General features: G+C 54.0%; 1 protein-coding gene across 1 annotated transcript in view; it reads right to left on the minus strand.

Moving 5' to 3' along the window:
• Positions 1-850: 850 nt before the first annotated feature.
• PTK7 (protein tyrosine kinase 7 (inactive)) overlaps positions 851-25,063 on the minus strand; it is a 35,794-nt gene continuing 11,581 nt past the window's right edge. Inside the window, exons 2-20 of the mRNA XM_009641611.2 lie at positions 15,760-16,053; positions 15,114-15,216; positions 14,466-14,656; positions 13,604-13,751; positions 12,453-12,583; positions 11,914-12,180; positions 11,555-11,688; positions 10,999-11,134; positions 10,748-10,867; positions 10,427-10,576; positions 9,998-10,148; positions 9,521-9,648; positions 9,016-9,219; positions 4,466-4,621; positions 4,051-4,283; positions 3,447-3,527; positions 3,215-3,366; positions 2,959-3,137; positions 851-2,733 (exon numbers count right to left, since the gene is read on the minus strand). Coding sequence (XP_009639906.1) covers positions 2,573-2,733; positions 2,959-3,137; positions 3,215-3,366; positions 3,447-3,527; positions 4,051-4,283; positions 4,466-4,621; positions 9,016-9,219; positions 9,521-9,648; positions 9,998-10,148; positions 10,427-10,576; positions 10,748-10,867; positions 10,999-11,134; positions 11,555-11,688; positions 11,914-12,180; positions 12,453-12,583; positions 13,604-13,751; positions 14,466-14,656; positions 15,114-15,216; positions 15,760-16,036 — 3,102 coding nt within the window. The 5' untranslated portion in view covers positions 16,037-16,053 and the 3' untranslated portion in view covers positions 851-2,572. The remainder of the gene's footprint in view (positions 2,734-2,958; positions 3,138-3,214; positions 3,367-3,446; positions 3,528-4,050; positions 4,284-4,465; positions 4,622-9,015; positions 9,220-9,520; positions 9,649-9,997; positions 10,149-10,426; positions 10,577-10,747; positions 10,868-10,998; positions 11,135-11,554; positions 11,689-11,913; positions 12,181-12,452; positions 12,584-13,603; positions 13,752-14,465; positions 14,657-15,113; positions 15,217-15,759; positions 16,054-25,063) is intronic.

Genomic DNA, 25,063 nt, shown 5'->3' on the forward strand with positions numbered 1-25,063 from the left:
GACATGGTTTAGTGGTGGGATGGCAGGGTTAGGTTAATGGTTGGACTTGATGATCTTAAGGGTCTTTTCCAACCTAAACGATTCTATGATTCTGTAATGCTAGCCCAGCTAGAAGGATTGAGTGACAGGCTCTGATATGGGCTATCCAGAAGTGCACAAGGAAGCAGCTGCAGAACCAGCTGGGATTATTTCTGGGGCAAGATGTGCTCTAGAGGTAAAGAATACCACAGGGACGCATAGGCAAGGCAAGACACATTCATTAGTGACTTCGTTGAAGGAATAAGCTCACAGCGTGCAGCTGTCTTGCCTGAGAGGTTCACAGGAATGGGATGGATGGGAGAGATGGAACAGACACCAAACAACAGCAAATGCATGAGGTCACTTGCAAGTTGGAGCGCATGCATGTAGCAGTGCTATGGCACTCACACACTTCAAAAGGATTGTGCACACTGGGAAGGACTGGAAGGAGGGACATGTTGCTGCAAGGGGGAGAGAAGGCCCATGCTGAAACCTCCGCCTGTAACAGCTCCTCCCAGTGTGCACAATGCCACCAGCCCCAGGCTATGGCCAGGCCATCTGGGGAAGGGTCATGGAGGCAGCAAGGGTTCAGTGGCAATAACCAACTGCCAAGCCCACTATGTGAAGGAACATGAGGTCCAGGGACCCAACAGCCAGCTACAGCCACATCTTGGCTCACTGAGAGGCGTTGGCTTGGGGAGACTCCACAGATCTCAGCTGCAATACACATCACAAGTATCAGGAAAGGGACAAACACTTTTGGCAACTGCTCTTTAGCCAGCAAACTTGCTTGCACCCAGACAGGCCAGGCTAACCCCAGTCCCAAGCCCTGGATCAAATCTGAGCTCAGTGCCAGATAGCACATTCCAAGGAATGAGCCCTGTTCACCCTCCGGCATCTCCATAGCCTCTCTGGATAGCAGAGGTGGGAAGGGGATCCTGCACGTTTCTGGTCACTCCCTGCTTTAAAGCAGAACCAACTAGATTCAGGGCTTATCTGGTCCAGGGTTGAGTCTCTCTGATGACAGAGCTTCTCTGGGACTGTCTCAGACTTTTACCACCCTTGCAGGGAAGCATAATACCAAGTATGAATTTCCCTTGTGCAGCTTGTGCTCATTGCCTGAAGTCCAGCCCCTGTGGGCCTCAGGGAAGACCTCACATCTTTCTCTATAAACCCCCAACCCAGAGCTGTGCAGCAACTGAAAATGCTGTTCTGCAGCTTGGCCAACCCCAGGCTCCCACTCTGGCTCCAAGGGAAAAGGCTTACCCCATGCTAGCTTGGCTCACGTTCAAGCTGTGAGGACTGGTGCTTCTTGTATACCATTTGCCCACCTCTCCTTCCCCAGGACCCTGCCGTTTCTCAGGATCATTGGCTGGCAGTCCACACGTGACAGCAGGAGTCCCACCCTAGTATCCTTATCCAGGCCTGGCCCTGCTAGCTCCTCAGCCCTGTAAGAAGCAGCAGCTGAAATCTGTGCAAATCACAACAACGTGCTGGCTGCAAAGCTGCCCCAGGCCACAGGGGTGGGTGCATAAACTCAATTACAAAAGAGAACAGTCGTTATGAAAGCTTGCAGGGAGTCCAAGAGGGACATTTTCCCTTGAGGCACATGTCCCTCCTGGAGAGCAATCCATGACTGCCCAGTGAGGCAGTAAGCACTGAGGCAAAGTGCTCCCTCAGGACACAACAGGCTGGGAACTGCATCTCAGATCCAGCTGGATATGAGGCAAAAGGGTTAAACACAGGGGACATGCCTGAGGAACCATCCCCCAACACGTCCCAGGAACCATGTGGAGAAAAACAGTCAAACAGCCATCTGACAGCAGTATCTTACAAAGACCAAACCCCCCCAAAAAAAGCCTTCTTTATTGAGAGCAGCACATAAAAACCCAACAAAACCCAACCCTTTTTGGCTGCCATACCCTCTGCTCAAGCAAACAAACTAACCCACTCTAGGCTGCATTCCAGTAACAGAAATACTATGGTAGGGAGGAGTCAGCACTCTGGAAGAGGAAGAGGGAGAGAGGGGGCGCTGCCCAGAGTCATCGTACAAAAAAAAGGCACAGGGTAGTTGGGAAAGGTAGTGAGCTCCTTCATATGCCAGGCACTTCGTGTTCCTGCTGGCTGGCCTGCACCCCTGGGGCATGGGGGAGTCAGGCATGCCTAGCACAGATGGATATAGAGAGGCGCCAGACCAGGCCAGCAGATATGCACGTGGTGAGCGGGGAGGGAGAGCCTGGTGCTGGAGCCCAGCTCTTGCCGGGTGATGGGGAGCTGCGCTCCATCCACACCAGCAGCCCAAGGGCACCGGGCTGGGCAGGCAGAGAGCAAGAGGCAGCAAGGGCTGCTTTTTGGGAACTGTGGAGGAGAGGGGGGGGTGGGGCTGGGGTACACTGGCTTGTGCTTTGAGTCCAGCAGCTGCTGGTACCGAGCTGCTCGCTGGTGCATCGGGGTTGTGCTCAGCAAGGGGCCACAGGAGCGCCAGGGGCTCCCCAGGCACCTACAGACCCCTGTCCACCCCACTGCATCCTTCCCCCAGCAAGGGCCGGGATGCTCAGGCCTTGCTGTCAGCTGGGCTGTCCCCGAGGGCAGTGGCAAGCTCGCTGAAGGAGGGTCGATCCTTAGGGCTGGGGGCCCAGCAGCGCTGCATCAGCTTGGCGAGGCGGGAAGGACAGCCCTCGGGATGCGGGAGCTTCGTCTTTCCTGACTGCAGACCTGGTGTGAAAGCAAAGTCCAAAGGGCTGTTGGGAAGAGGTATGATCCTCTCTGCGGGGTGCAAGGAGGGCAGCATCTCTCCACGTGTGCTGGCACAGCCTTCCCCAGCCAGACCAGCACTGTGTCAAGAGTGGGGGGACCGTTACACAGCCCGGTTGGCCCTCTCTACCACAAGAAAAGGAAATAGGCTACAATGCCAGGGACAGCACAAGGTACTCCACATACCTGCTAGGACCTCATCATCTGCCAGTGGGGTGTAGGGCATCTCCCCATGCATGAAGACCTCCCACATGAGCACCCCAAAGGACCACACATCTGACTTGGTGGAGAACTCGTCCTCCAGAACAGCTTCAGGTGGCATCCAGCGCAGCGGGATCCAGGCCTGGCGGAAGTGGTAGTACTCGCTGCAGGAAGGACAGGCAGGCAATGAGACTGGCATCATCCCATCCCCTCCCATTCCCCTGCCAGGCTCCCAGCTGACCTGTTGTATACGTCCTTGCTGAGGCTCAGGGATGAGACCTTGACCTGCCGCTGGGCACTGACCAGGCAGTTCCTGGCTGCCAAGTCCCGGTGCACAAACCTGCCATTGGAGAGATGCTCCATGCCCAGGGCCACCTGTGTGCAGAGAGACACCTGACCCCAGAGAGATATCAGCACTGGCTGCCCTATTCAGGCTCCCCAGCCCCACAGCACTTCCAAAGCTGCATTATCACCTTATGTTTGGTAGTAAGCGGCTGCGGCTTGAGAGACTCATCTTTGCTCTTGGAGATCCTCAAGAACTGCTTCAGGTCCCCCTGGGAGACAGACAGCAACTCAGAAGCAGCACGTCTCCATGCTGCCAGCCGCATTGGTCCCTGCAGTGTCCAGATGTGGCAGGCCTACTGGGAACCTTCATCTCCTGGGCCATAGTCCCCACCTGTCCTCCTGGTCCTTGCCCTGTAGGGCAAGCCAGCACCTCACTCCTGGGTCTCAACTGGCTAAAATCAAGGCATCTCTCCCATGAACTCCATGTTCCTCATAGCAGCCCTTAGCATTTGCAGCCATTCTGCAGCATGGAGTCCTATAGCTTAACTTATTCAGTTGAGTCCTCGACATAAACCAGAAATCAGGAGGATGTAGGACAAAGTCACCTCCAGGTCTCACAGGAGACCCCCATCCCCCTAGAGATTCCTCCACACATTGGGAACAGCTCAGCCTGGTCTCCCTGCATCTTACTTGTCCTGTCCTGCCAACCTGGACCACGTCACACTTGCAGGCCCCATGCCCATTGTCCAACCCCCTCCTCCTCACTGCAGACACTGGTGGCAGGGCCCTTACCAAGTCTACATACTCTAGGACCATGTAGTGCGGCTCTGCCTCGCGGCACAGCCCCAGCAGCCGCACCACATTGGAGTGGTTTAGCTTGCCAAACATTTCTGCCTCTCGCCGGAAGTCCATCTGCAGCTGTTCATCCCTCGTCTGCAAGCTCTTCACCAGGACCAGTGCTTCACCCTCACCATCCTCTGCACCTTTTGCCTTGGCCAGGAACACTTCACCAAACTCCCCCCTGCCTGGAAGTATAGAGCAGCACATGGGAAACACCATACATTAGGACAGCATATATATTTGACAGCCCAGTGCCTGCAGGGCCCTCTGTAAGCCAGCATATCCACTTTTCTGGCTAGGACATGCTGGGGCTTCAGCCACAGATTTCCTTCTGGAATGGGGTCAGGGCCAGGGTGGCTCAGCATACCCAGGGTTGTGATTGTCTGCAGGTTGGAACGTGGAAAGTGCATCTTGTCAGCAGCACTGTGCCGCTTGCTGGCCCCAGAGCTGCTGCCTAGGTTGGTCAAGGCCACTTCTTCCTGGATCTCTGCTGTCATCTGCCCATTCTGCAGCAAAGCACCACCTGCAAGGGAAGCAGAAATGGCTTCAGCATCCTGCCAGGCTGTGCAGAGAATGTCATGCTGGTGATCAGCCCCTTCTGGGGCCGACACTCCAATCACCCACAACTGGCTCCGAGAACCCCAGCTTGATGTCTAGCTCCAGGAAACAGAGTGGCCTCCACACAGTTGTTCCCTCTGGGCTCATGTCTGGCCCCATCTCTGGCAGCCCTGCAGCCACCCTTGAAATCAGACGCTGAGCAACAGCTTTGGTCCCAGAGCCAACCAGCCCCATCTGGCCTTGTCTGTCCCATGTAGCCACTCAGTCATCCATGTAGCCACCTACACCCAAACTACCATTGACAAATCTCTGCAGAATAGCAGCAGGAGATTGAACGTGCGAGGCAGACAGAGAGGACCCTGCTCGTATAACCACAGTTTCTTGATGCCCAAGAGACTCTCAAGTCTATCTGGCATCAGCTGCTGGAGCCTGACCCCCCTGCTCCTGCTCACTTCCCAGCAAGTCAGCAATGCTTGTGTCCTTGGTAATCTTGAGCCTGTCAGACCAGATCAGCCTGGAGTTTCCTTTACTGCCTGGGTTAAAGCAGTGCTAGGAAGCACTATCCTTGCAATTAACTCCAGAAAGCTTTCTGCTCAGGAACTCCACTAGAAATTTCCCTAGCACAAATAGAAACCAGTGAATAGGACAAAACATCAGTGCCTCAAGAAAGTAGAGAACCCTGCATTCTATAGGCAGCTCATAGGGGAAAGACTGTATAGATAGCTAACCTTGATTTTGAATGCATTTACTGCTTGGATGAGACTTGGCACTAGGAAGTGGTACTTTCCATAAACTGAAGGAAGAAGGTTGAATGTGAAGCAGGGCATGGCACTGAGCTAATGTGGCTGACACATGTGCAGCATCACCCTGAATTACTGTTCACACTCCATTTCAGCTAGTCCAGGAGCAAGCATTAAGGGAACACCTGGCCATGCAGAAGGATTTAATCACAAAATTAAGACTTGACTCAACATGAGGTAGCTCCAACAGGAATCCCACTGCCCATGATTTCCATCAAGCAGTATTGTACAGCAGTGTGTGTACATGTATGCTTACAATGCATGCGTACAAGAGAGGTAGCAGCCCACCAGCACATCCTGAGCAGGTCTGGCCACAATGACAGGGACCATGGCTTTGTCACAGATAAGCTTAGAGCTGTGAAGGCTGAGATACGTTGACTTAAGAGCCATGGCTACCAAGAGCTGTCCTCTCTCACATGCTGGAGTAACATTTGCAGAAGACCATAGCAAAACCCCACCACCTACCCTACAAATGAAAGCTCGGTGCTGCTTACACTCCCTCTGTTTTTATGCTAATTATTAGCGAGACTGTTTGAGCCTGTGCTGTCTGCACTCATGACTGATAGTGTCTCAAGACTACAAACTTGAAGCCAGGAGGAAAATACTAGACGACCGCTGCAACTGTGCCAAGAAAATACCAAAGGCTGCAGAGGGAGTACGCTGCCACTGAGAGACAGCACCAGCAGGCAGCAACGACGAACTTTTGAGAACAGACATCCACATGTTTCACAGAGCTTCGATGAGACAGTTGATAACAAAGGGACTGCAAACATGAACAGGAGGTTTAATTTATGTATCCAGCAGTCCAGAGGGAAACCAAGTGTAGAGGAGCTGCCTGCTTTGCCCACCTGCCTGTAACACCTGAGCATCTCCTGGAGAGACACAGCCGTGCTGCCCTGGAGAAATTAGCACATGCCAACAGAGGAATCAAATGCTCCCCTCAGTCCCTGCAGCTGTTAACCTCCCCAAATGCTGTGTCTGTGTTCACCCAAAAAAAGCAGCACAGTCAGACAGAGGGACACTGACAGCAAGCACCCTTGTTACAGAGGATGTGGCACACCAAGGACATGACCTTGGAAGGTGACTGACTTGTTAGAAGTGCATTGAACCACAGGAAATCCATACAAAGGATCCACTGCAAATTCATAGGAAGGTCAAATCTGTCTGGGTCCTGAAGGCACTGGAAAAGTCAGCTGGTGGCCAGCCAGGGAGTACTTGTAGGTGCTGAGATACTGCAGGTCACCCAGCTAAAGAGGGACCACATCAAAAGGAGGAAGAGCCAAATCTTTGAAGACCATGGTGAAGGGGGTGACTCCACTGGACCTGACAGCAAACACAAACCGCTTCTCCAGAGAGGCTATGGAAGTACCAAAAAGGAGTGTAGACATCTGGACAGCGAGGTCTGCTTGTAACAGTGAAGATGCATCTCTCCGACAGCTAAACTGGTTCCAAATGAAGGGGATAAAAGAGGCAAACTCTGTCAGAATCAAAAGAAAAATATAATAAAGATAGGCCAAAATAAAAATCTGAGACCACCTCAAAAAAATATTAAAACAAATCCTTTCCCAGGAAGAGGATGCTAGCCAGAGCCTGTTGGCACAGGTGAGCCACCTGCGACTTGTTCACAGGAAGAGCTCACAGTGGAGACAGCAGCAGAGCACAAAGCTGCAGAGATGCTCCTGCATCCCTGCTCCCAGGAGGTTCCCCACAGCCAGATTTCTCTTCTGGAGGTTTGGCTCTGTTCAAAGTACCAATACAAGAGGAAAAACAGGAGACAAACCCAGCAGCGATGTTTTGCCAGGACCTCATAGCAACCCCCACACGATCAGGACATGGTTGTGTGCTGGAGAACTAGGAGGGGGAAGCACTTACAGTGGGGTGGGGGGAGATCTAGGGAATTATAAGGGCAGCAAACTCGACCACACCCCATCACTTACAAGTCCTCACTGGTATCAATGAGGCAAGGACAACCACAACATCAGGAGAAAGAGCTGAAGCAGCTTTTGGAAATGAAAGTGATGCCCCACAGATCTCTTGGGTCCACTGAAGGAATCGCATATCTCATGCTCAACGGCAATGCAGTTCAGTCTATTTGCGGGGTCTCATGGAAACAGCTGTTAAAAAGCAGCTCAGCTGCCGCAGGAGGGAACATCCTCCAATGGACGCACAGAAGGTAGGAACCAGGGCAGTGCAACATGCTGCCAATATGGAAGGAGCACCGCTGGCAGCTGCTTGCCAAAACTGCCAACTTAGCTAGCAACAAAGTTAACAGGCCAGCTGTGGCCAGCTGCAGAGGGACACAGAGCACAGGGAGGTGCAGCCAGAGATACAACATGAGGCCTGGGGAAAGCAGCCCCCACGTCCCATCCACAGTGGTGGGCTCAGCCCTGAGCTGCCTGCTCTCTCTCCAGAGCAAGCTGTGTGGGCAGGCAACTGAAGCCAGTGGCACAGCCGGGAACAGGACACAGCAGAAGCTGTGTGACTCTGCAAAACTGGATGCACCAAGTCCTGTCTGGGGCTCCCCATCTCAGAAAGGCAATAGTGCAACCAGAAAAGGCACTCACAGGAACAATCGGACATACAGAAGAGCCATGTGTTCCACTACAGAGCTGACAGGTGACAAGCTTGAAAAGCAAAGAGATAGCTTTTAGATAACCTGTTAAGCTCCAGAAGTCCTTGTTGAAGGATGCTGTAGATGCTCAAAGCTTATATGGGTTTCAGAGATAACAGGGCGAGTTCAAAGCAGATTTCAGGGCTGTTCAGTGAAAAGTCTTCCCTCTAGCACCAGGAGCTGCTGAACTGTGATTTGAACAGGCCAGCAGAGTACTACTATTTCACAGAATCACAGAATCGCAAGGGTTGGAAGGGACCTCAGGAGATCATCTAGTCCAATCCCCAATTTCATTACATTGCAACAGGGATACTCCCCTTCCCTTGGCAATGGGTGTATGTGATGCCACGTACAGGTGCTGGAGAGCAGAAGCAACACATAACTCAGCAGAGATGGCCACAGCATGGAGCTGGGATGCAGGTTTGACACTAACTTGCCTATTTCTCTCCTGGCAGCAGGTCTCCGCCACCAGAGGCCAAACCAAGAGCAACAGACTCCAAGGCTAAAGAGGAGTACCCTGTTCCCTGGGAGCTCCCTGCCCCTTGCCCTTCCAGTCCAGGGGCAAGGGGCCAGCAGTGAAGCCCCCACTCGAAGGGACCTCAGGAGATCATCTAGTCCAATCCCCAATTTCATTACATTGCAACAGGGATACTCCCCTTCCCTTGGCAATGGGTGTATGTGATGCCACGTACAGGTGCTGGAGAGCAGAAGCAACACATAACTCAGCAGAGATGGCCACAGCATGGAGCTGGGATGCAGGTTTGACACTAACTTGCCTATTTCTCTCCTGGCAGCAGGTCTCCGCCACCAGAGGCCAAACCAAGAGCAACAGACTCCAAGGCTAAAGAGGAGTACCCTGTTCCCTGGGAGCTCCCTGCCCCTCGCCCTTCCAGTCCAGGGGCAAGGGGCCAGCAGTGAAGCCCCCACTCCCAGGGGTGCTGGCCTCACCATTTAGACACTCCATTTCGGGCTCCTCGCCCTCCGGGTGCTTCTTCAGCCTCTTGGCTTTTCTCCGCTTCTTACAGTAGAACATCAGCCCCAGCACGATAATAATGTAGGCAACAGCTGCGCCCACTGAAAGCCCAATGGTCTGGATCATCTTGTAGGGTGTGGGGCTGCCAGGCCCCTCATCCTCTTCTGCTGCCGGCTTGTCTGTGGGGAAGAGAGCATCAAACCCATGAGGGTGCGGAGGGATTTCCCAAACCCTCATCAGGAATAGGGAGGAATGAGACACACACACACACCCCCCACCCTGCTGTGGCCATCTCATCGTTCAGCGGCAGAACATGGCACAGCCCACAGAACACCGCACTGCATCCTGATAGGGATGCTGCCATGACTCCCTAGCAGGCATGACCTGACACGCAGCACCCACTGGCGGGGGCCAGAGGCAGGGCCTAGAGCTGCCAGGGATACGAGGAAACCAGGTCCTGACGTTGGGCACCTCCCTTACCTACAACGTATAGGAAGGCCTCGCGGTGCTTGATGTTGCAGCTGTTGCCGGCGATACAGGTGTATTTTCCAGAGTCCTCAGTGGTGACGTCGTAAATCACCAGGGAGCCATTGGGCATGATCTGAATCCTGCCAACCACATAGAGCCCTTTGCAAGCACCACAGGGCAGAGGCAGGCTTGGGGCACCTGCAGCCCCATCTCCCCAGGATGCCTTGGCCTCAGCCCCATCTCCCCAGTGCAATCAACTTGAATCTCAGGTTGTGCAATGCTCAAGAACAAATGGTTGTAGCTCAGCTGCAGTTTGGCAGGCTGTGGCAGAAAGAGTAACCCTGGGGCCAGGGGAGTCCAGGCCCTGGGACATGGAAACAACTTACTGTGTGCCCCCCAAGCTGGGAACCCAAGACCACACCATCGGCACCCGCATGCTGGGTAGGCATGGGGAGCGCCATATTTCAGTTTGGAATGGAGGCTATGTACCTGGGCAGGAGCTTGCCAGGATCCAAAATCTTGTCCTTCCCTTTCCACTGGATGTGCGGCATGGGGTCCCCCTCTGCCTGGCACTGGAACATGGCTGTGTGCCCCTGGTACACCGTCGTGGGCTCTGGCTCTAGCTTGAAGGTGACATAAACTGAAGGTAGAGAGGCAGACACAAACGCTGTCAGCTCCTGGGAATGGTGCTGAGTTCTCACAAGGGAGCAGGGCCACCACTGGCACAGTAGCACGTGCCCTCTTGGGCTGTATGCAAAGCACTGACAAACCAAGACACTCAAGTGCCATGGGGCAGAGCTTGGAGCCAGGCCATACATTTCTCTCTCTGCAGGGACACACCAATTGGGTGCCACCCAGGCAAACGCACTGCAAGGCCAACATAGCAGGAAACCCACCTGCCTTCCATAGAGCCCTTACCTGCTACCACAAGCTGCACGGTGGCACGGATCTCACCCTGTGGGCTGTTGGAGGCAATGCATGTGTAGTTCCCCGAGTCACTCCTGCTCACCTTGTGGAAGGACAAGATGCCAGCATTGTGGCTGACATGGGATGGCAGGCTGCTCCCATCTGCAGGATGCAAGAAGAGGGATGCAGCAGTCACGCATGAAGCGCTGTGCCACATGGTGGCTTCCCAGGCAGCCACAGCACCGCTGCTTCGCCCATGTTGGAGGTGGGCCAACCCAAAGTTCCTGAGGCCCCAGGTCAGAAACAGGCATAGTGCATCCAAGTCCCCCTTACCTGTTTTAGTCCACTGGATGGTGGGTTTTTCCCGGCCTGTGGCTGAGCAGGACACTGTAACCTCCTTATCAAACTCCATGCACTGCAGTGGCTGGGGTGGAGGCGTGAACTTCAGCTTCTCTGCAAGAGACAGATGTGCTGGGAGGTGCCCCCAGCCGCAGCAGGCACTGGAGCTGAGGGTGTCATGCCTGCACCCTGCTAGGCAAAAGAGTTCCCTGCAAGGGGAGGACCTGGAGCGCTTGTCAGCTTACCTAGCACATGCACCCGTGCGTATCCCTCGATGCTGCCTGCTGGTGTGCTGCTCACGCACTTGTACATGGTCCCATCATATACCTCCACGTTGTTGATGCGCAGTGTCCCATTCTCAGAGATCTCAAACCGTGAGTCCTGCACAGAGGGAGGGAGGGAGCACGGCAGAAATGACACTGTCACCAGCCCTGGGCTCAGATCTTGCTTGTGGCACTCCTGATGCTCCACATGCCCACACCATGACTCAGATAGACACAGCCCTGCTGAGACCCACATGGAAAACTAAGGCAAGCTGCAGTGACATCTCTCTGAGGGACATCTTTCTTGTCACTGCCCCAAAACCACAGGTCTGGCTGCCAGCCAAGTGGCTAGAAACAGCCAGTTGTGCACCCATACACCAGTAGGATAGAGATGGTGCCAGGAACATGGCCAGAGTGGGGGGTGACAGGGATGCTGGCCCTAGAAGCAAGGTGAGAAACAGCAGCAGCAGAGGAAAGAGCGGAGCAGGTGCCCAGCAGAAGTACCCATGAATGGCAGGGGCTTGCCCCATTGCCTCACCTCAGAGATGGAGATGCCATTGCGGTACCAGGTGACGGTGGGTTTCAGGGAGGCCTTGCTGAGGCAGTGCAGGTATCCCGGCTTGCTCTCCTCCAGCTGGCTGTCCTTGGGCATCTCCACCCACTTGGGTACCGCTGGGCATGGAGGCAAGGGGTTATGCAGGGCTGCTCACCACCCTTCTGGCCAGCACCAGCACAGACCAGACAGGCAGTGTACAGCCAGCCATGGGGGCTGCAGCCCAGCCGTGAGAGATGTGCTTCTCTGTAGCAGCGAGGTGATGCACTGTCCCGCCCCAGTTTGCCCCAACCCCCTATCCAGCCCCTTTCTCTGCTCCCAGCCCTTCTTGGAAAGCTGCTTACTAGCCACAGTGATGCTCAGCTCCTGTTTCTTCTCTCCAGCCTTGTTGGCAGCATGGCAGGTGTAGGTCCCCGCATCCGTCTCAGTGATACTGGTGAAAATGAGCTGCTCTGCCTCTTGGTGCACCCTGCCAGTAGTGGGAACTCGTTCCTGGTTCCTCTCCCACCAGACCTGGGGTGTGGGTATGCCTCGTGGGGCAGTGCAGGTCACACGGTGCCCCTGGTTTGCTGTCAACACCTTTGGGGAGAAGGGTTCCATTTCTTCGATCTCTGAAAGGAGCAATAGACAGCAGGGCTCAAACAGGGCAGGAACGTGTAGCCAACCTAACAGCAACATCATATCCATGGGAGGCACCAGCCAAGGGAGAGAGTGCACAAGCTATGTTTGCTCCCCTCATCCAGGCAGCAAGGAGGAGCCATTTCACAGATGAACGAAGCAGTTCTCCATGTACTGACCCATCACTATATTGTTGCATAGCTCCTAAGTGACTCTGCAACTCTGGCACCCACTGCCCACCCTGCCACCAGCCCAAGGACCTCACCTGCTAGCCGCAGAGTCGCCTTCAGCACAAGAGCTTTCCCTCTCTGTCCACGCCCAACACATTTATAGACACCGGTGCTGCGAGCCCTCACCTGGGTGACCAGCAGGGAACCATTGGCAAACACGGTGGTCCTGGGCACGAGGGGAGAGGCAGGGCTCAGTGGGCATCTCTGTAGGACATGGGCCAGAGCCACAGCCCCGAGATGTCCTACATGAGCCCATAGAATCAAGAGGGAGACTTTGTGCTGAGTCAAAGCTTCACAGTGCAGGGGGAGCAACACACATAAACAAGGAGATGGTGGGACACATGCTTAATGGAGAAAATGAACTAACAGAAATCTCTTTCTTGGAGAAGAGCTGGTTCCCACCAAAAGATGCATTACCAAATTGGGCCAGCTCTGAAAGCTGGCACAGCCAGAAAAGGGGGTAGGGGGCACAAGGTGGCGCCCAGGAGCTGCCAGGCGACTGGGCATCTGGCACCCAGATAGCACCATTTGCCTTGCACTGCCTGGCTGAGAGACAACCCAGGCTCCAGGATCACCATCCATGGGCAGCCTAGGCTGGGAGATGTTCCCAGCTCTGGGGATTGCCCCATGCATAGGTGTCTGGGGCTCAGAAACATTCCTGGCTCTGGGGATCACCGTGCACTGGTATCTGGAAGTGCAAGACAGCCACAGACCCAGTGATCACGGTGCAGATGTTGGGGGCTGGAAGGTGTCCCTCAGTCTGGCGATCACCACCTGTGGGCAATCTAGTACTGGGACATGTCCCTGACTCTGGAAATTGTCCTAAGTGGCTGTCTGGGGCTTGAGTTGAACCTGGCTCCACAAAATCCCAACGTGTGGACACCTGGGACTGGGAGACATCCCCAGCTTTAGGGATCACCATGTGTGGGCACCTAGGACCAACAGCCCCACAGACTCATTTGAGGACAAACCGCCTGCTGAGTCCTATGCAGTTAAAGGCCATGCACAAGTACCAAGGCCCTACTAAACCCAAGCCAGCCAAGCTGAGAAATCAATCCCAATGGCCAGCTCGATGCTGAATGCTTGCCCTCAGGCACAGCCAGGGTTTGGCCATTCTTCTGTTGCTTCTGGAACATGGTGCCCCCCCTCCTCCCAGCCCTGCCCACATCACCGGGGTCCCTATTACTTGGATCTGTTGGTGATGGGGCTGTCTTCAAAGAGCCACTCCTGCATGGGAGGGGGCACGGCTGCAAACTGGCAGTCAAACATGGCCTCTTCGTTCTTTGTCACGATGAGGTCTTGTGGGACGATCACCGCCCGAGGAAAGCTCTCATCTGCAATGTCAAAGACCACAGAAGGGTGAGAAGAGCAAAGCAGCTTGTGGTGTCCCTTCACCAGTGCTCTGGAGGAAACAAAAAAGAGCAGGGTGTACCCTGCAAGCACACTGGCGGCCTGAAGGAGGCAGACATGCCAGCACAGCTGTAGTTAGGCAGGCAGTGCCTGGGACTGCATGTGGTAGCTGCTCTGGGTAAAGCCCCTTCTGCTTCCAGCAAGGCCCTGAGCACCCTGGGCTCCTAGCGAACAGATCATACCTGTCACCGGACTGCAAATTCCCTTGTCCAATTCCAAATACCTCTCTAAGGTCAACACCTCCAGCCCTCCTTGGGCCTTGCCTCCAAAGGCCAACAGGGCATCTCACCCACATGGCCCCACGGTGGCCCTGGTATTAGCAGAACCAGCAGCACCTACAGCCTCCAGGGTTCAAACCTTGTTGAAGAAGGGAGGACCGTGGTGCTCCAGAACCAGAGATGATAGCATAGACCTGCTCCAGAAAGATGCAGGGGCAAATTAACACCTGTAGACAGGGTAGGGTTCAAACCCAGCCAGATGTATCAGGCCTGCCTCCGACTAGAGGCTTTGCAAAGAGACAGTCACACCAGCCTAACACTTCCCCTGCAGCCTGGCTCCCAGCCTGCAGCAAGGGAAGGCTGTTAGCACAGCAGTAAAACAGCCAAGCCCCAGCCCTGAGCAACCGGGACACAACTCACCGATGATATTCAGCGTGAAGTTGTTCTGGCTGCAGACGAAGCCGACAGCACTGCGGGCACAGCAGTAGTAGAGACCATTGTCGTCGGGGCTTGCGCTCTGCAGGGTCAGCGTTCGCTCCTTGTTGCTGACAGAATAGCTGCTGCGGCCATCGGGGAGGGGGACACCATCCCGAAACCACTGCCACGTGGGGCTGCAAGACAAGGGTGAGAGGGTGACCGGGTGCAGGGCACTGACAGGGCTCCCCAGAGAGCATGTGTGCAGAGGAGAGAGCCCAGAGATGGCCCATTTCCCTGGCTCTTCGTCCCCGCTGCTGGCCCCAACACAGACATGAAGCCATGAGACATGCAGCCAAGTGGACGGGACATGACTGGAAAGCGACGGAGAGTGACCGCAGCACACCAAGCAGCTCAGCAACCGGACTGTGACAGCCCGTCCTTACTGTGCTCCTTGCTACGCGGCTCGGCGGAAGCCGTTTGCCTTCTCCCCCGGTGTTCAGCCACAGGCTCAATCCTGCCTTTCGCCTTCCCTAGACTCTACTGAATCCTCGCAGGAGAGAGGAGAAAGAGATAGGGAGAGAAGGGAAGAGCACGCAGTGAAGGTGCAGGGCGGCCCCTGGCAGGGTCCGCTCCTTGGAAGGCAACCCTTACCGCGGGTGGCCGTCGATGTGACACCGCAGCACCACTGTGGAGGAGGGCTGGATCTCAGCTACGCTGGCTGGCTGCTTCAGCACCACACTGCCTGTCTCAATCCCTGTGGGATCAAAGAATATTAACACAGCTGGCTCTCCAAACCTACAGAGCCCAGGTGGATGCAGACTCTGTAATAATCAGAGCAGGCAGCAAAGGCACAAGCATGCTTAGAGACACTTAAGTCCTCAAGCCAGCATGGAATAAAGGGACACCCACCCTGGAAATGTCCCGCTTTGCCCCGTGTAGCTTTCTCTGAGGGATAAGAGGGGCTGTGAAAGGATTTGCAGTACTCAGGACATACTTGGTGCAGTAACATCCCCGTTTCATATATACAAATGGGGAAGGCAGCAGAAAGCATCTCCAACAGCCTTAGGGACATCAACAGATAAAAGCAGCCTAGAGGGCGCGAAGGACATGGTAGCTGGAGAGGAATCCTACTCGCACACGCCAGCTGATCCCTGTCTGACCACCACCCCCACACGCATTAGCAGGCAGCCCGGCAAAACTTGGTGTCCAGTCTCAGGCCCTCTCAAGAGAGCGTCCTGTCCACGGTGGGCAGCACCATGCTGCGTCGTGTGCCTGGCTGCCCTCGCCCCACACTCACACTTGATATTGAAAGATGCATTGGCTGTGCGGGCCTCCTCCCCAGTGAGCAGGTTCCTTGCTACACACTGGAAGTCCCCAGCATCCCGGTGCCGATCGACAGCAACAAACTGGAGGTTGCTGCCTTCCTTGAAGCGCTGCTCCGTGTCCTGAACGGGGAGCCCATTCTGCAGCCATACAAACTCCACATCTGCTGGCTCCTCCACCTCGCAGCGGAGGATGGCGCTGCGGCCGTGCAGGGCATCCTGGGAGTACGGCTCCTTGGTGAAAAGGATCATTGCCCGAGTCCCCACAGCTGCAAGACAGAAAAAGGAGGGCATGTTTAGAGCATGGGTATGGGGAGACAGGAGCAGGTAAGCATGTGCTGTTTTCAAGGTTCTCCAGGCAGCTGAAACAGCTATGTTAGGAGAAACACCCCAAAGTGTATCTGCCAAAAACAATCCCCAGTGAGGGATTTTAGACAGATCTGTGCTCAGATTCCAGCACAACCACTTTAAAGGCTGCCTGTCCAGCAATCACTGGGACAGGGCTGCCTGAGGTTGCCACAAGCCAAGGAGAGCCCTCTGCTGCCTGGGGCCAAGAGGCATTAAGAGAGAGCTCTTGCGACACGCTGACGAGTGCCACACTTCCAGCCTGAACAGAAAGGTGTCTCGCAGTGTACGAGCTGCGCAGTCAGTCACTGAAACACTGGAGAGCAACCAGCTTCCTGGGCTGTTCACATGTTTCTTTGAGTTCCTCTTCTCCTGGTTTTTGGGACACATCCTAAGTCCCAGCCATGCATCAACATTGCTCCAGACCAGAAACACCCATAGACTGTTTCTAGGCTTTCCTCAGAGCTTCTCTGCTTGGGATCGTGTCTCCATCTCACCTCTACATCCTCAGAAATTACCCAGAAAAAAACCTGGTCTTGAACAAGGATTGCCCATGGGAATAAACACAGCAGCTGCTGGAGCACGGCACAAGAGGCTGCAGCAGTGATACCCCAAGCTTGTGCTGGGGACTCAGCCCACTTGCAAGTAGGAGCAGAAACAAAAAATTGCACTGGTTGACCCCAGGGTCTGATAGTGGCCATGGGGTGGCTCTGGAGGGCTGGAAGCATCTCTTTGCAGTGGTGGAAAAGCCAAAGAATCCTCCTCCTGACGTGGCTGCCTAGGGACCGTGCTAGCATATTCCTAAATCTGGCTGCTGCCTGGCCACAGCCAGCCAAGCAGGCGCTCTGCTCCGATTACCAGCTGGCCGCAGAAAGGAAAGCAGACAAAGGGCAATTCAGTACACGCTGACTGCTGTTGGACTCTGAAAAATGTTCCCAGCCCCATGCTCTGCAGGAAAAGAGGCCAAGCCAGGCAGATTTTGAGCATCTTAGAAGCATGAAAGCGAACAAGAAAGTGGTCAAAGCAGTGCGTTCCTACCACTGCAAGGAAAACGGCTTCAGAAAGCGGTTGCCTGGATGAGTTACACGAACAGAATCCAAGCCCAGCTGAAGGGCAGTTCCTCTTTGGAGGCTCAGCCACATCCTCCTGCCTGGTGTTTGTATAAAAGCCTAGTAAAGGGACGTAATTTGACAGGGTAGCTCAGTCACCCAGATCTAAGGGATCCTATTCTGAAGGGGATGTTTTGAAGGGAGCATCTAGACATTCCAGAAAGCCTCGAGAGCTCTTTCCGTGCTCGAAAGCCTTTGGAGCACACCACGTAGTGGAAGTGCCAATCAAAGCCTCTCCCTCCTGCTCCCGCCTGCAGCCACTCATGGGCACCCCAGTGCCAGCCATGCATTTCCAGCACAGCTAGCCCAAGCTCTCCCACTCACAGTGCCAGCAAGGCATAAACACAGCCACTCATCCAGCATTGCTGCTCCCCAGGATGAGGCTCCAAGCACAATGTCACCCAGGAGCAGGGGCACCTCGGCCTGTGTCTGCTAACACCCTTTCCCCATAGTCCAGACAGAGAGAGCAACAAAGTCTTCCCATTGTAAAAACTGCAGAAGCCTCTTCCTAAAGACACTGGGGCAGAGAAGACAGAGGTCTTTCCTGCCTGCAGCCTTTGCAAGATGGGACTGTGGGCTCAATTCTCATTTTCAGCCACCCCAAAGAAGGCACTGGGTAGGGGACAGCAAGGATTTGGGAGGTCACAGGAACAGCAGTGCACCACAACACTACTACAGGGTCTAGGACATGACCTCAATTGCAGCCTTGCCTTTTACCTTCAGCACCCAATTGTGCCATTGACCTTGGTGTGCAGGCAACATTCCCAGGGTAAGTCCCAAAGCTCCTGTGTGGGCATCACTTGTCAGCTGCACACACAGCATTTAAGGCCACCAGGAGTAGCCACAGACTGACCCTTGTGGCCTGAATGACAAAGCTGCAGACAGTGCCTGAAGTCCTATCTCCTGGGTCTTGTATTGAGCTAAGCCCCATCAGCATGCTATGCTCCAAGGATTAGCATGTCCAGTGAAGTCTCCATCATCAGCCATCGTGCACCTCCCCAAAAGGTAGGAACTATCCATGTGTCTGTGACAGTTGTCTCATGAACACCACAAAATGAACACATACCCAAAGGCAACACAATGTGTGGGAATGTGTATTCTTACATAGATACACTCATCTAGTTCCACACACATCAGATCTATCTCACCAAGAGCACTCAGCAGGGTAGCAACCACCCAACCCCATGCAAACACAGCTACGTGTTCAGTAACGCAACAGCTCCATGGAGATGAGCCCATGCCAAAAGAGGCTGCTGGGACAGACAGGAGCAAAGGGGAACAGGACAGTCAAATCCACTCAGGTTTGAACCTACAGGAGCTGGGGCTGTCCTTTTCCACAGATATGCTTCAGGGCATCAAGGCATACGTCCGTCAAACCATACCTGTATGGTACAAAGCATGTGCATGCCAGCAGTGTGCATTAGGAGAGCTCACGAAGGAGCTGGATCAGTTCTCCTCTTGGTGTCTCATCCCAAAACCCTTCACAGTCTACTAGTCATGTTAGTGCTGGAGTTAGCGATGAGGCACCTCTCTGAAGGCGTACACCATCAGGATATTAAGACATATTTTAAATTAGGTGTGCTTCTAGCATTAAATTGTCAGCATTAGCAACATAGTACTAAACAGCAGCAGAACTGCTTTCGCCCCGTCACTGCCAGCGCAATTGCATTTCACTCGGTGCTGGTCAGCTGAGAGCTTCAGCACCCTCATCACACACATCCTGCTGCCTCAGCATCCTCCATGTCCAGACAGGAGGACATGGCTCTGTGGACAGGGACAAGCTCCACATGGGAAGCAGGGATTTTACAAGGTGTCAGGAAACAGTGGGTCCAGCTCCAGGAGAAACTATTTATGTCCTTATCTCCCATCCTGGGGAAATGGTCACAACCATTTCAGCTCAAGTGAGATCCCTGTGATGAATGTCTCATGAGCACAAGTGCCAAAGCCAACTGGGATAGATAAGTATTAAAGTGCAGTAAGAGCCAAAAACTTGTGTTTTGTTTTGACAATAGCATCCAAGGTGCCATAAATGGACTGGCTGCACATGCTGGAAATCACTGTTCCAACCATATATCAGATTTGGGCTGCAAGGAAAGACTGGTAGCAGCTAGATGTGGTCCAGATGTTTTGGGGTGGAAGACATCAGAAGCCCAGAGCTGGACACAGCTTTTCACAGTACTCTAAACCCAGAGCACCAGGGCCTGGTGTTAGGGGGTAGTGCTGTACTTGCCCATAGAAGTTATACAGCCCTGGTCCATGAAATGGCTGCAGGCAGCAGGGTTCATGCGTCCCCTACACCTCATCTGGGCTTTTGGGACAGGGGGTCAAGAAAGCTATCCAAGCAGAGGGCTATCTGTGTGGGATGCCATTATGCCAGTTTGGGTAAAACCTGTATAAAGCCAATAGACATCACCACCTGTACTGAATGAAGAACAAAATACCTCTGCTTGTTCCACTCACCCAGCACCACTGTGTGGCAGAGCCATGGTCATGCATGGCTTAGTCATTGGGGGCTGCCAGAACTGCTGGGGCTGTTGAGAGAGCTCTTGCAGTACCTGGTGGAGAGCAAAGGCGATCCCTGCTCAGTTTGACTGGACATCTTCACAACAGCATGTTTCTGCTGTGGTTTCATAAGCTGGGCTGCATTGCTAGGAGCTGCTGAAAGAAGCAAAATGACTCTTTCTCTTCCCTTAAGAGCCACCCCAAAAAACACCCAGCAACACCAAGTTTGTTGGAAGTCAGCTTAGCAATCCCAAACCACTGCTGAGCTCTCCCCTAGTAACACAACTGGGCTAGTCACAGTCCCGCAAAGCCAACACCGAGCCGCAATCCCAAATGTGTGTGCTCGCAAACACCTGCTCTCTGCATACATATGAGACATAAGCCACCCCTGGCTGGGAGAAAAAGAAACTCTCAACACATGTTTCTGGCCTAAAACCATTTCAACTGTGGCTACAGAAAGCTTTTCAGGTATGCTTCAGCTAGATTAGATAAACACATCTGAAATGCAGCACACCTGAAAACACCCAGTGGTGTTTTACGCAAAGTATATTTAATTGAAATGCAAAACCCTCCTGTTGAGGTAATAGATGAAGGTTAAGTGACTTGCGTAGGGAACTCGTGCTGGTACCTACAGGTCCCCAGGGTATCATTCCCACACACCACAGAACAAATCATTTGCAGGGAGGGAACAGGGACCAGCAGGACACACAAGGACGGAGAGAAGAGGAGGCTCAGATCACATCCCAGCTCTGAAAGCATACTTACGGCAAAGATAACACAGGAGTACAGCATCCTTTATGCAGAGGTATCCCCCTGCTCAAAATTAATTTCATCTATTTAAAGAGGCAAATAGCAGCTCCCCAGGAAAAAAAAAAACCTCTAACACCTGCATTGCCAGACTGAATTTCTAACAAGTGTATCTCAATTAATTTTTTGGGTTTGGGGTATCACTGTGACTTGGCTGTTACGGCCGCCTCCGAAGGCCACAGTGGGCTGAGTATGTGCAGAGCATTTCAGGGTGACAAATAAAACCAGCAAAGCCTCATCTAGGACAGACTTTGTGAGTAACCCCATGAAGTTAGTCACTGCTGCCTGAAGCTCTGCAGAGAGATTTTTCAATCCTATGAGCTCGCCAGGGAGCAAAGGGCTCTCCACACCTCCAGCAAAGGAGACCTAGCCCTATGGTAGCCAACCCCCTCGAATGCTGCCACAGCATTACTGCAGCGATTTGGCAGCAGACTGCAGTGCAGCCTAGGAATGGCTTTGGTTTGGGGCCACTCTCCAGAGCTAGAAATTGAGACACATCAGTATTGCTGTTTTCATCAGCCAGAGCTGTAAGAAAATGCACCAAAAGTGTAATACGGATCTGAGAGCGCCATGGCAGAGCTGGGGGCTAGCACTGGAAAATGGAGACCGACGTTTTCAGGGATCCCACATCCTTGTTCCCACGTGGGCAGCACCAGGTTTGGTACGTCCTGGGCACAGACACATTGCAGGGCTCCTGGGGAAGGAGGTGGCAGCAAGCTGCCCAGCCGTGAGTCTCAGTGCTCACCTCTGAGGCTGCACACTGTCCTCCTGCGCTGTGCAGTGGCGAGCGCTGGGCAACGGGCAGCAAACCTCATGGACTGCAGACCATTGTGGGGTGCTGGGCTTTGTAATCATGGAGACACAGCCAGAACACACATGGTGTGGCAGGACTCGCCCCTGAGGGATCAGCCATCTCTAAGGCTATATTTAGGCCTAGAGCCAATGAGAAAGTCTGTGGCTCTGGTGCAGCCTGGCCAGTGGAAGCACCCAGCCCACCTTCTGCACCATACCAAGAGGCCTGAGAGCACCACGGATGCTGCCTGGTGAGTCCCTGCCATGGCAGCAAACCCAAACTTTTATGCTCATCTTTCAGGCTGCAAGGGCACGGGGCAGCATTACAAGCCAGGCCTTGACCACATCTGGGTTTTCCATCTGTTGCTTAACGTGTCAGTGCCAGTCCCACACCAGTGCTTGCCCGGCTCCAGTAGCCCAACCCCATCTGGGTGCTGCAGAGCAGAAGCTGGGGAGATCAGGCAGAACATATCCTGCCCTGCCTTGCAGGCCGAGTCGCCTACATCTTGAAGCAATCCAAAAATCATTGTCTCCTTGCCTAACGACATCGCTTGGGAATGCAGCCTCAACCACAAGGCCTTCAGCGGCTGCACAGCCCCCAACCCTTTCTGTCTCTGCAGCCGTCTCACTCACTTAAAGCCATGCTGGGGAAGCAGCAGGCAAGTTGGCTGGGCAATGGCACATGCCACAGCATGGCAGCCCCCTACCTGCCCGGGGCACTTGCGCTGAGCGGCAGTTGTGGAGGAAAGCAAGCTGGCACACATCTCAGCAGGCAACAACTAGCCTCGGCAGGCGTTTGCCATGGCTGCGGTGCCAGAAGCACGCTGCAGTACTCTATGTCCCCAGCACCATGGGAGATCCACGTTTCCCTCAACCCTGAACTGCCCATCCCCAGGCATGCCAGTGCTCAGCTCCTGGGCACCTCCTCACCAAGCTAAAAGAGCTCTGAACAGAGGACAGAGAAGGAAAAGGAAGGATCCATTTCACTCTGTACCCAAAAGAGCCTAGGTTACCAATCTCTTGAGATACCACAGCTGATGCAAGGAAATGAGTAATCCCAAAGCTGCCTGCAACCAAACAAGGCATTAAAAGCATGGGAATGGGATTCGGGAGAGGGCTTTGTGCAAGTTTAAGGTTTCCTGGTTTGGAAAGCAAGCCCAGCACTGTGGGGTTTCTGCAGCTTGTAGCCCAGCCCCACTCTCCAGCCAGGCCCCAGGAATGTTATTCTGCAGACTTGCTTCCAGAGGCACTTCAGCAAAGTTCACCCTGGCTCAGTTCAGCCAGATATGCGAGCCAGCTCCTTTAATGCTCTGCATCTGGAACAGCAGATTAGAGGAGCTGCAACTCATCTGCAGTGCCCAGCACAGCAAAGCCCAGAGCACCCGAACTGCATCCTTCCTCCCCAAAGGGGAACCATCCTCCTCCTCTTCTCCCCTGCCAGCAGGAGGCCTCAGATCTGCCCCAGCTGTGGAGGGGGACAGCTGGCATAGCCAGCTCCCCCAAGGAGTTGTTCTGGCAGAGGACACAGCTGGCCAGCATCTGTTCTGGCCTCACAAAGCAGAGAGGACCTCAAATGTTCCCATGCCAGAGCAGGGGAGCTCACAGCTGTCCCAGCTGCACTGTGGAGACAGCACTTCCCGGGGATGCACAACTAGCTTGCCAGTCTCAGCCCTGAGGTGGGAGCTGGATGTATTTACACTGCCAGCTCAGCACCTAACTAGACAGAGAGTTTGGTAACACACTGCTAAACATTTGTTCCCTGACTGTTTTCTTCAATAGTTAGCAAAGATGCCGTGTGCCCTAGGAAGACACTGCTGCAGGACAAAGGCGGGGAGCCTGCTCTCCCTGGCTCCCCAAACACGCATGGTCCTTTGCAACACCCAAAGGGCAAGGAGCACAGCAGCTCACCTGGGAAGGCCCTGGGTACCCTGCAGCAACCACACAGTGCACTTTCCTGTGGAGAGGCTGGGTATACAGCTGGGAGAGAGGGTGACCTGGGTAGAGATGCCCTAGCCCCTGACACCAACTTGAAGCAAGCAGCGGGAGTAGCCCAAGTCCATCCCCAGGCTGCAGCCCTTCAGCCTCAGACTGAAACAGCAGGATCGAGAGACACTTTCATCACTGTCTACCAAGCAACCAACTCTGGATGTGTCAGCTAGTTAACAAACCTCAGCAAAGCAAGGTGGCAGCGATAGCTTTTTGCCACCTGGAAATCCATTGCTGAGGTATCAACACCCCACCATATCTACACTATGACCTTCATGCTTCTGCCACTGCCATTGCTCAGATCAGTGAGGTAACAAAGCTTCTGCAATCAACCCAGCAGCAACACAGGCTATTCCTCTTTGATGGGGAATCACTAAGGCAAAAGGAACGTTTGGATGAGCCAACGCACTCTGGACTCAAATCACTCTGCAGCATTTGCTCCCAGCTCTGTAGACCTGTAATGAGGCAAGGAAGACACAGGCAGCTTTGAAGCTGCCATCGCATTCCTCAGCAGCATGCTTAACTGCTGCTAACCCCAAGCAAAACCAACGACCCAGGCCACAGCTACAAAGACCACCTGGCTCCCTGCAAGCCCTAAGGGCTACAAGAAAGGCAGCCCTAAAAAAAAAAAGGGCTCAAACCTCAGCAGAAGGGACCGAGCAGCTCACACTCAGGTCCCATGGTCCAAAGGAGCTCAATGTGGGACGGACATGGACAGCCCCAAACACAGGACTGATTTATTGCCACTTTCTCTGGGAAAGATATTGGGCCACAGCAGAAGTCTGGCGTCAAAGGCAACCATAGGCATATTTTCAGAAAAGGCCATGACCTGTGCTCCATCCCAAGGCCGCAAAAGGCACAGTGGGGATTGTCTTAGGGTTTGGGGTCCTGGGCTCTCACAGGTTTCAATTACACATTCCCAGAAAGCACTACAAAACAGGTCTTGTCTTTAGGAGCAATTTATTAAACATCATTGTCTGCAGGCAGCAATTCCTTCTGTTGCCAAGTCCTTGGTCGGGGACAAAACACCCGCGGACTCAGGGTTCAAGCCCCAGCTTGCTTCCAAAGGCTGGGCAATCCTGAGCTTGCTGGTCCAAAGGAAGCACGGAGCCCCCTGTGAGAACAAGGCTCTACTCAGTGCAGGTAGGTTAAACTCCTCATGTGCTGGGTGTGCACTCCTCACCAGCAGCTTAGTCCATGCAGGCTTGGCAGTAGCGCCCACAAGGGAGCAACATTGCAGACGCTGAAGCGCTGCTAACGTTCAGGTCTGCCACTCTCACCTGACAGCCTTTCCTTCCTGCTGCAGCCAGGCACAGCATGCACGGCCCCATTGTCCCTGAGACATCTGGGCCCCAATGGATTCCACGCATCCCTCCTTTTCTCCTTCTTCCCCACCCACAGTCGTCATGCCAGGCTGTCAGCAGCACTTCTTTGCTTGCCTGCAGCAGCCAAGCTCCTTCCAACCCAGCCTCTGCTGCAAACAGACTGCGGAGAAGCAAGCCAGCCCTCCCCAGGCCAGGGGAGCTACAAAGAGCAGTATGCAGTAAAACCAATCGCCTGGCCTCTCATCCTGCCCTCTCTGCTGTCACTGGACCAACCACGCATTAAGCACCTTGATCCCACCTCCTGCTCCCCATCTGACGCAGCCCAGAGGATGCAGACTGCCACAGAACAAGTAATGCACGCCAGCATCTGCTCTTTGTCCTCGCGAGGCTCTCGGTGAGCACAGGGCCCCATA

Source organism: Egretta garzetta, unplaced genomic scaffold (genome assembly GCF_000687185.1).
Source record: "Egretta garzetta isolate BGI_Z169 unplaced genomic scaffold, ASM68718v1 scaffold17, whole genome shotgun sequence".
Taxonomy (NCBI): Eukaryota; Metazoa; Chordata; class Aves; order Pelecaniformes; family Ardeidae; genus Egretta; species Egretta garzetta.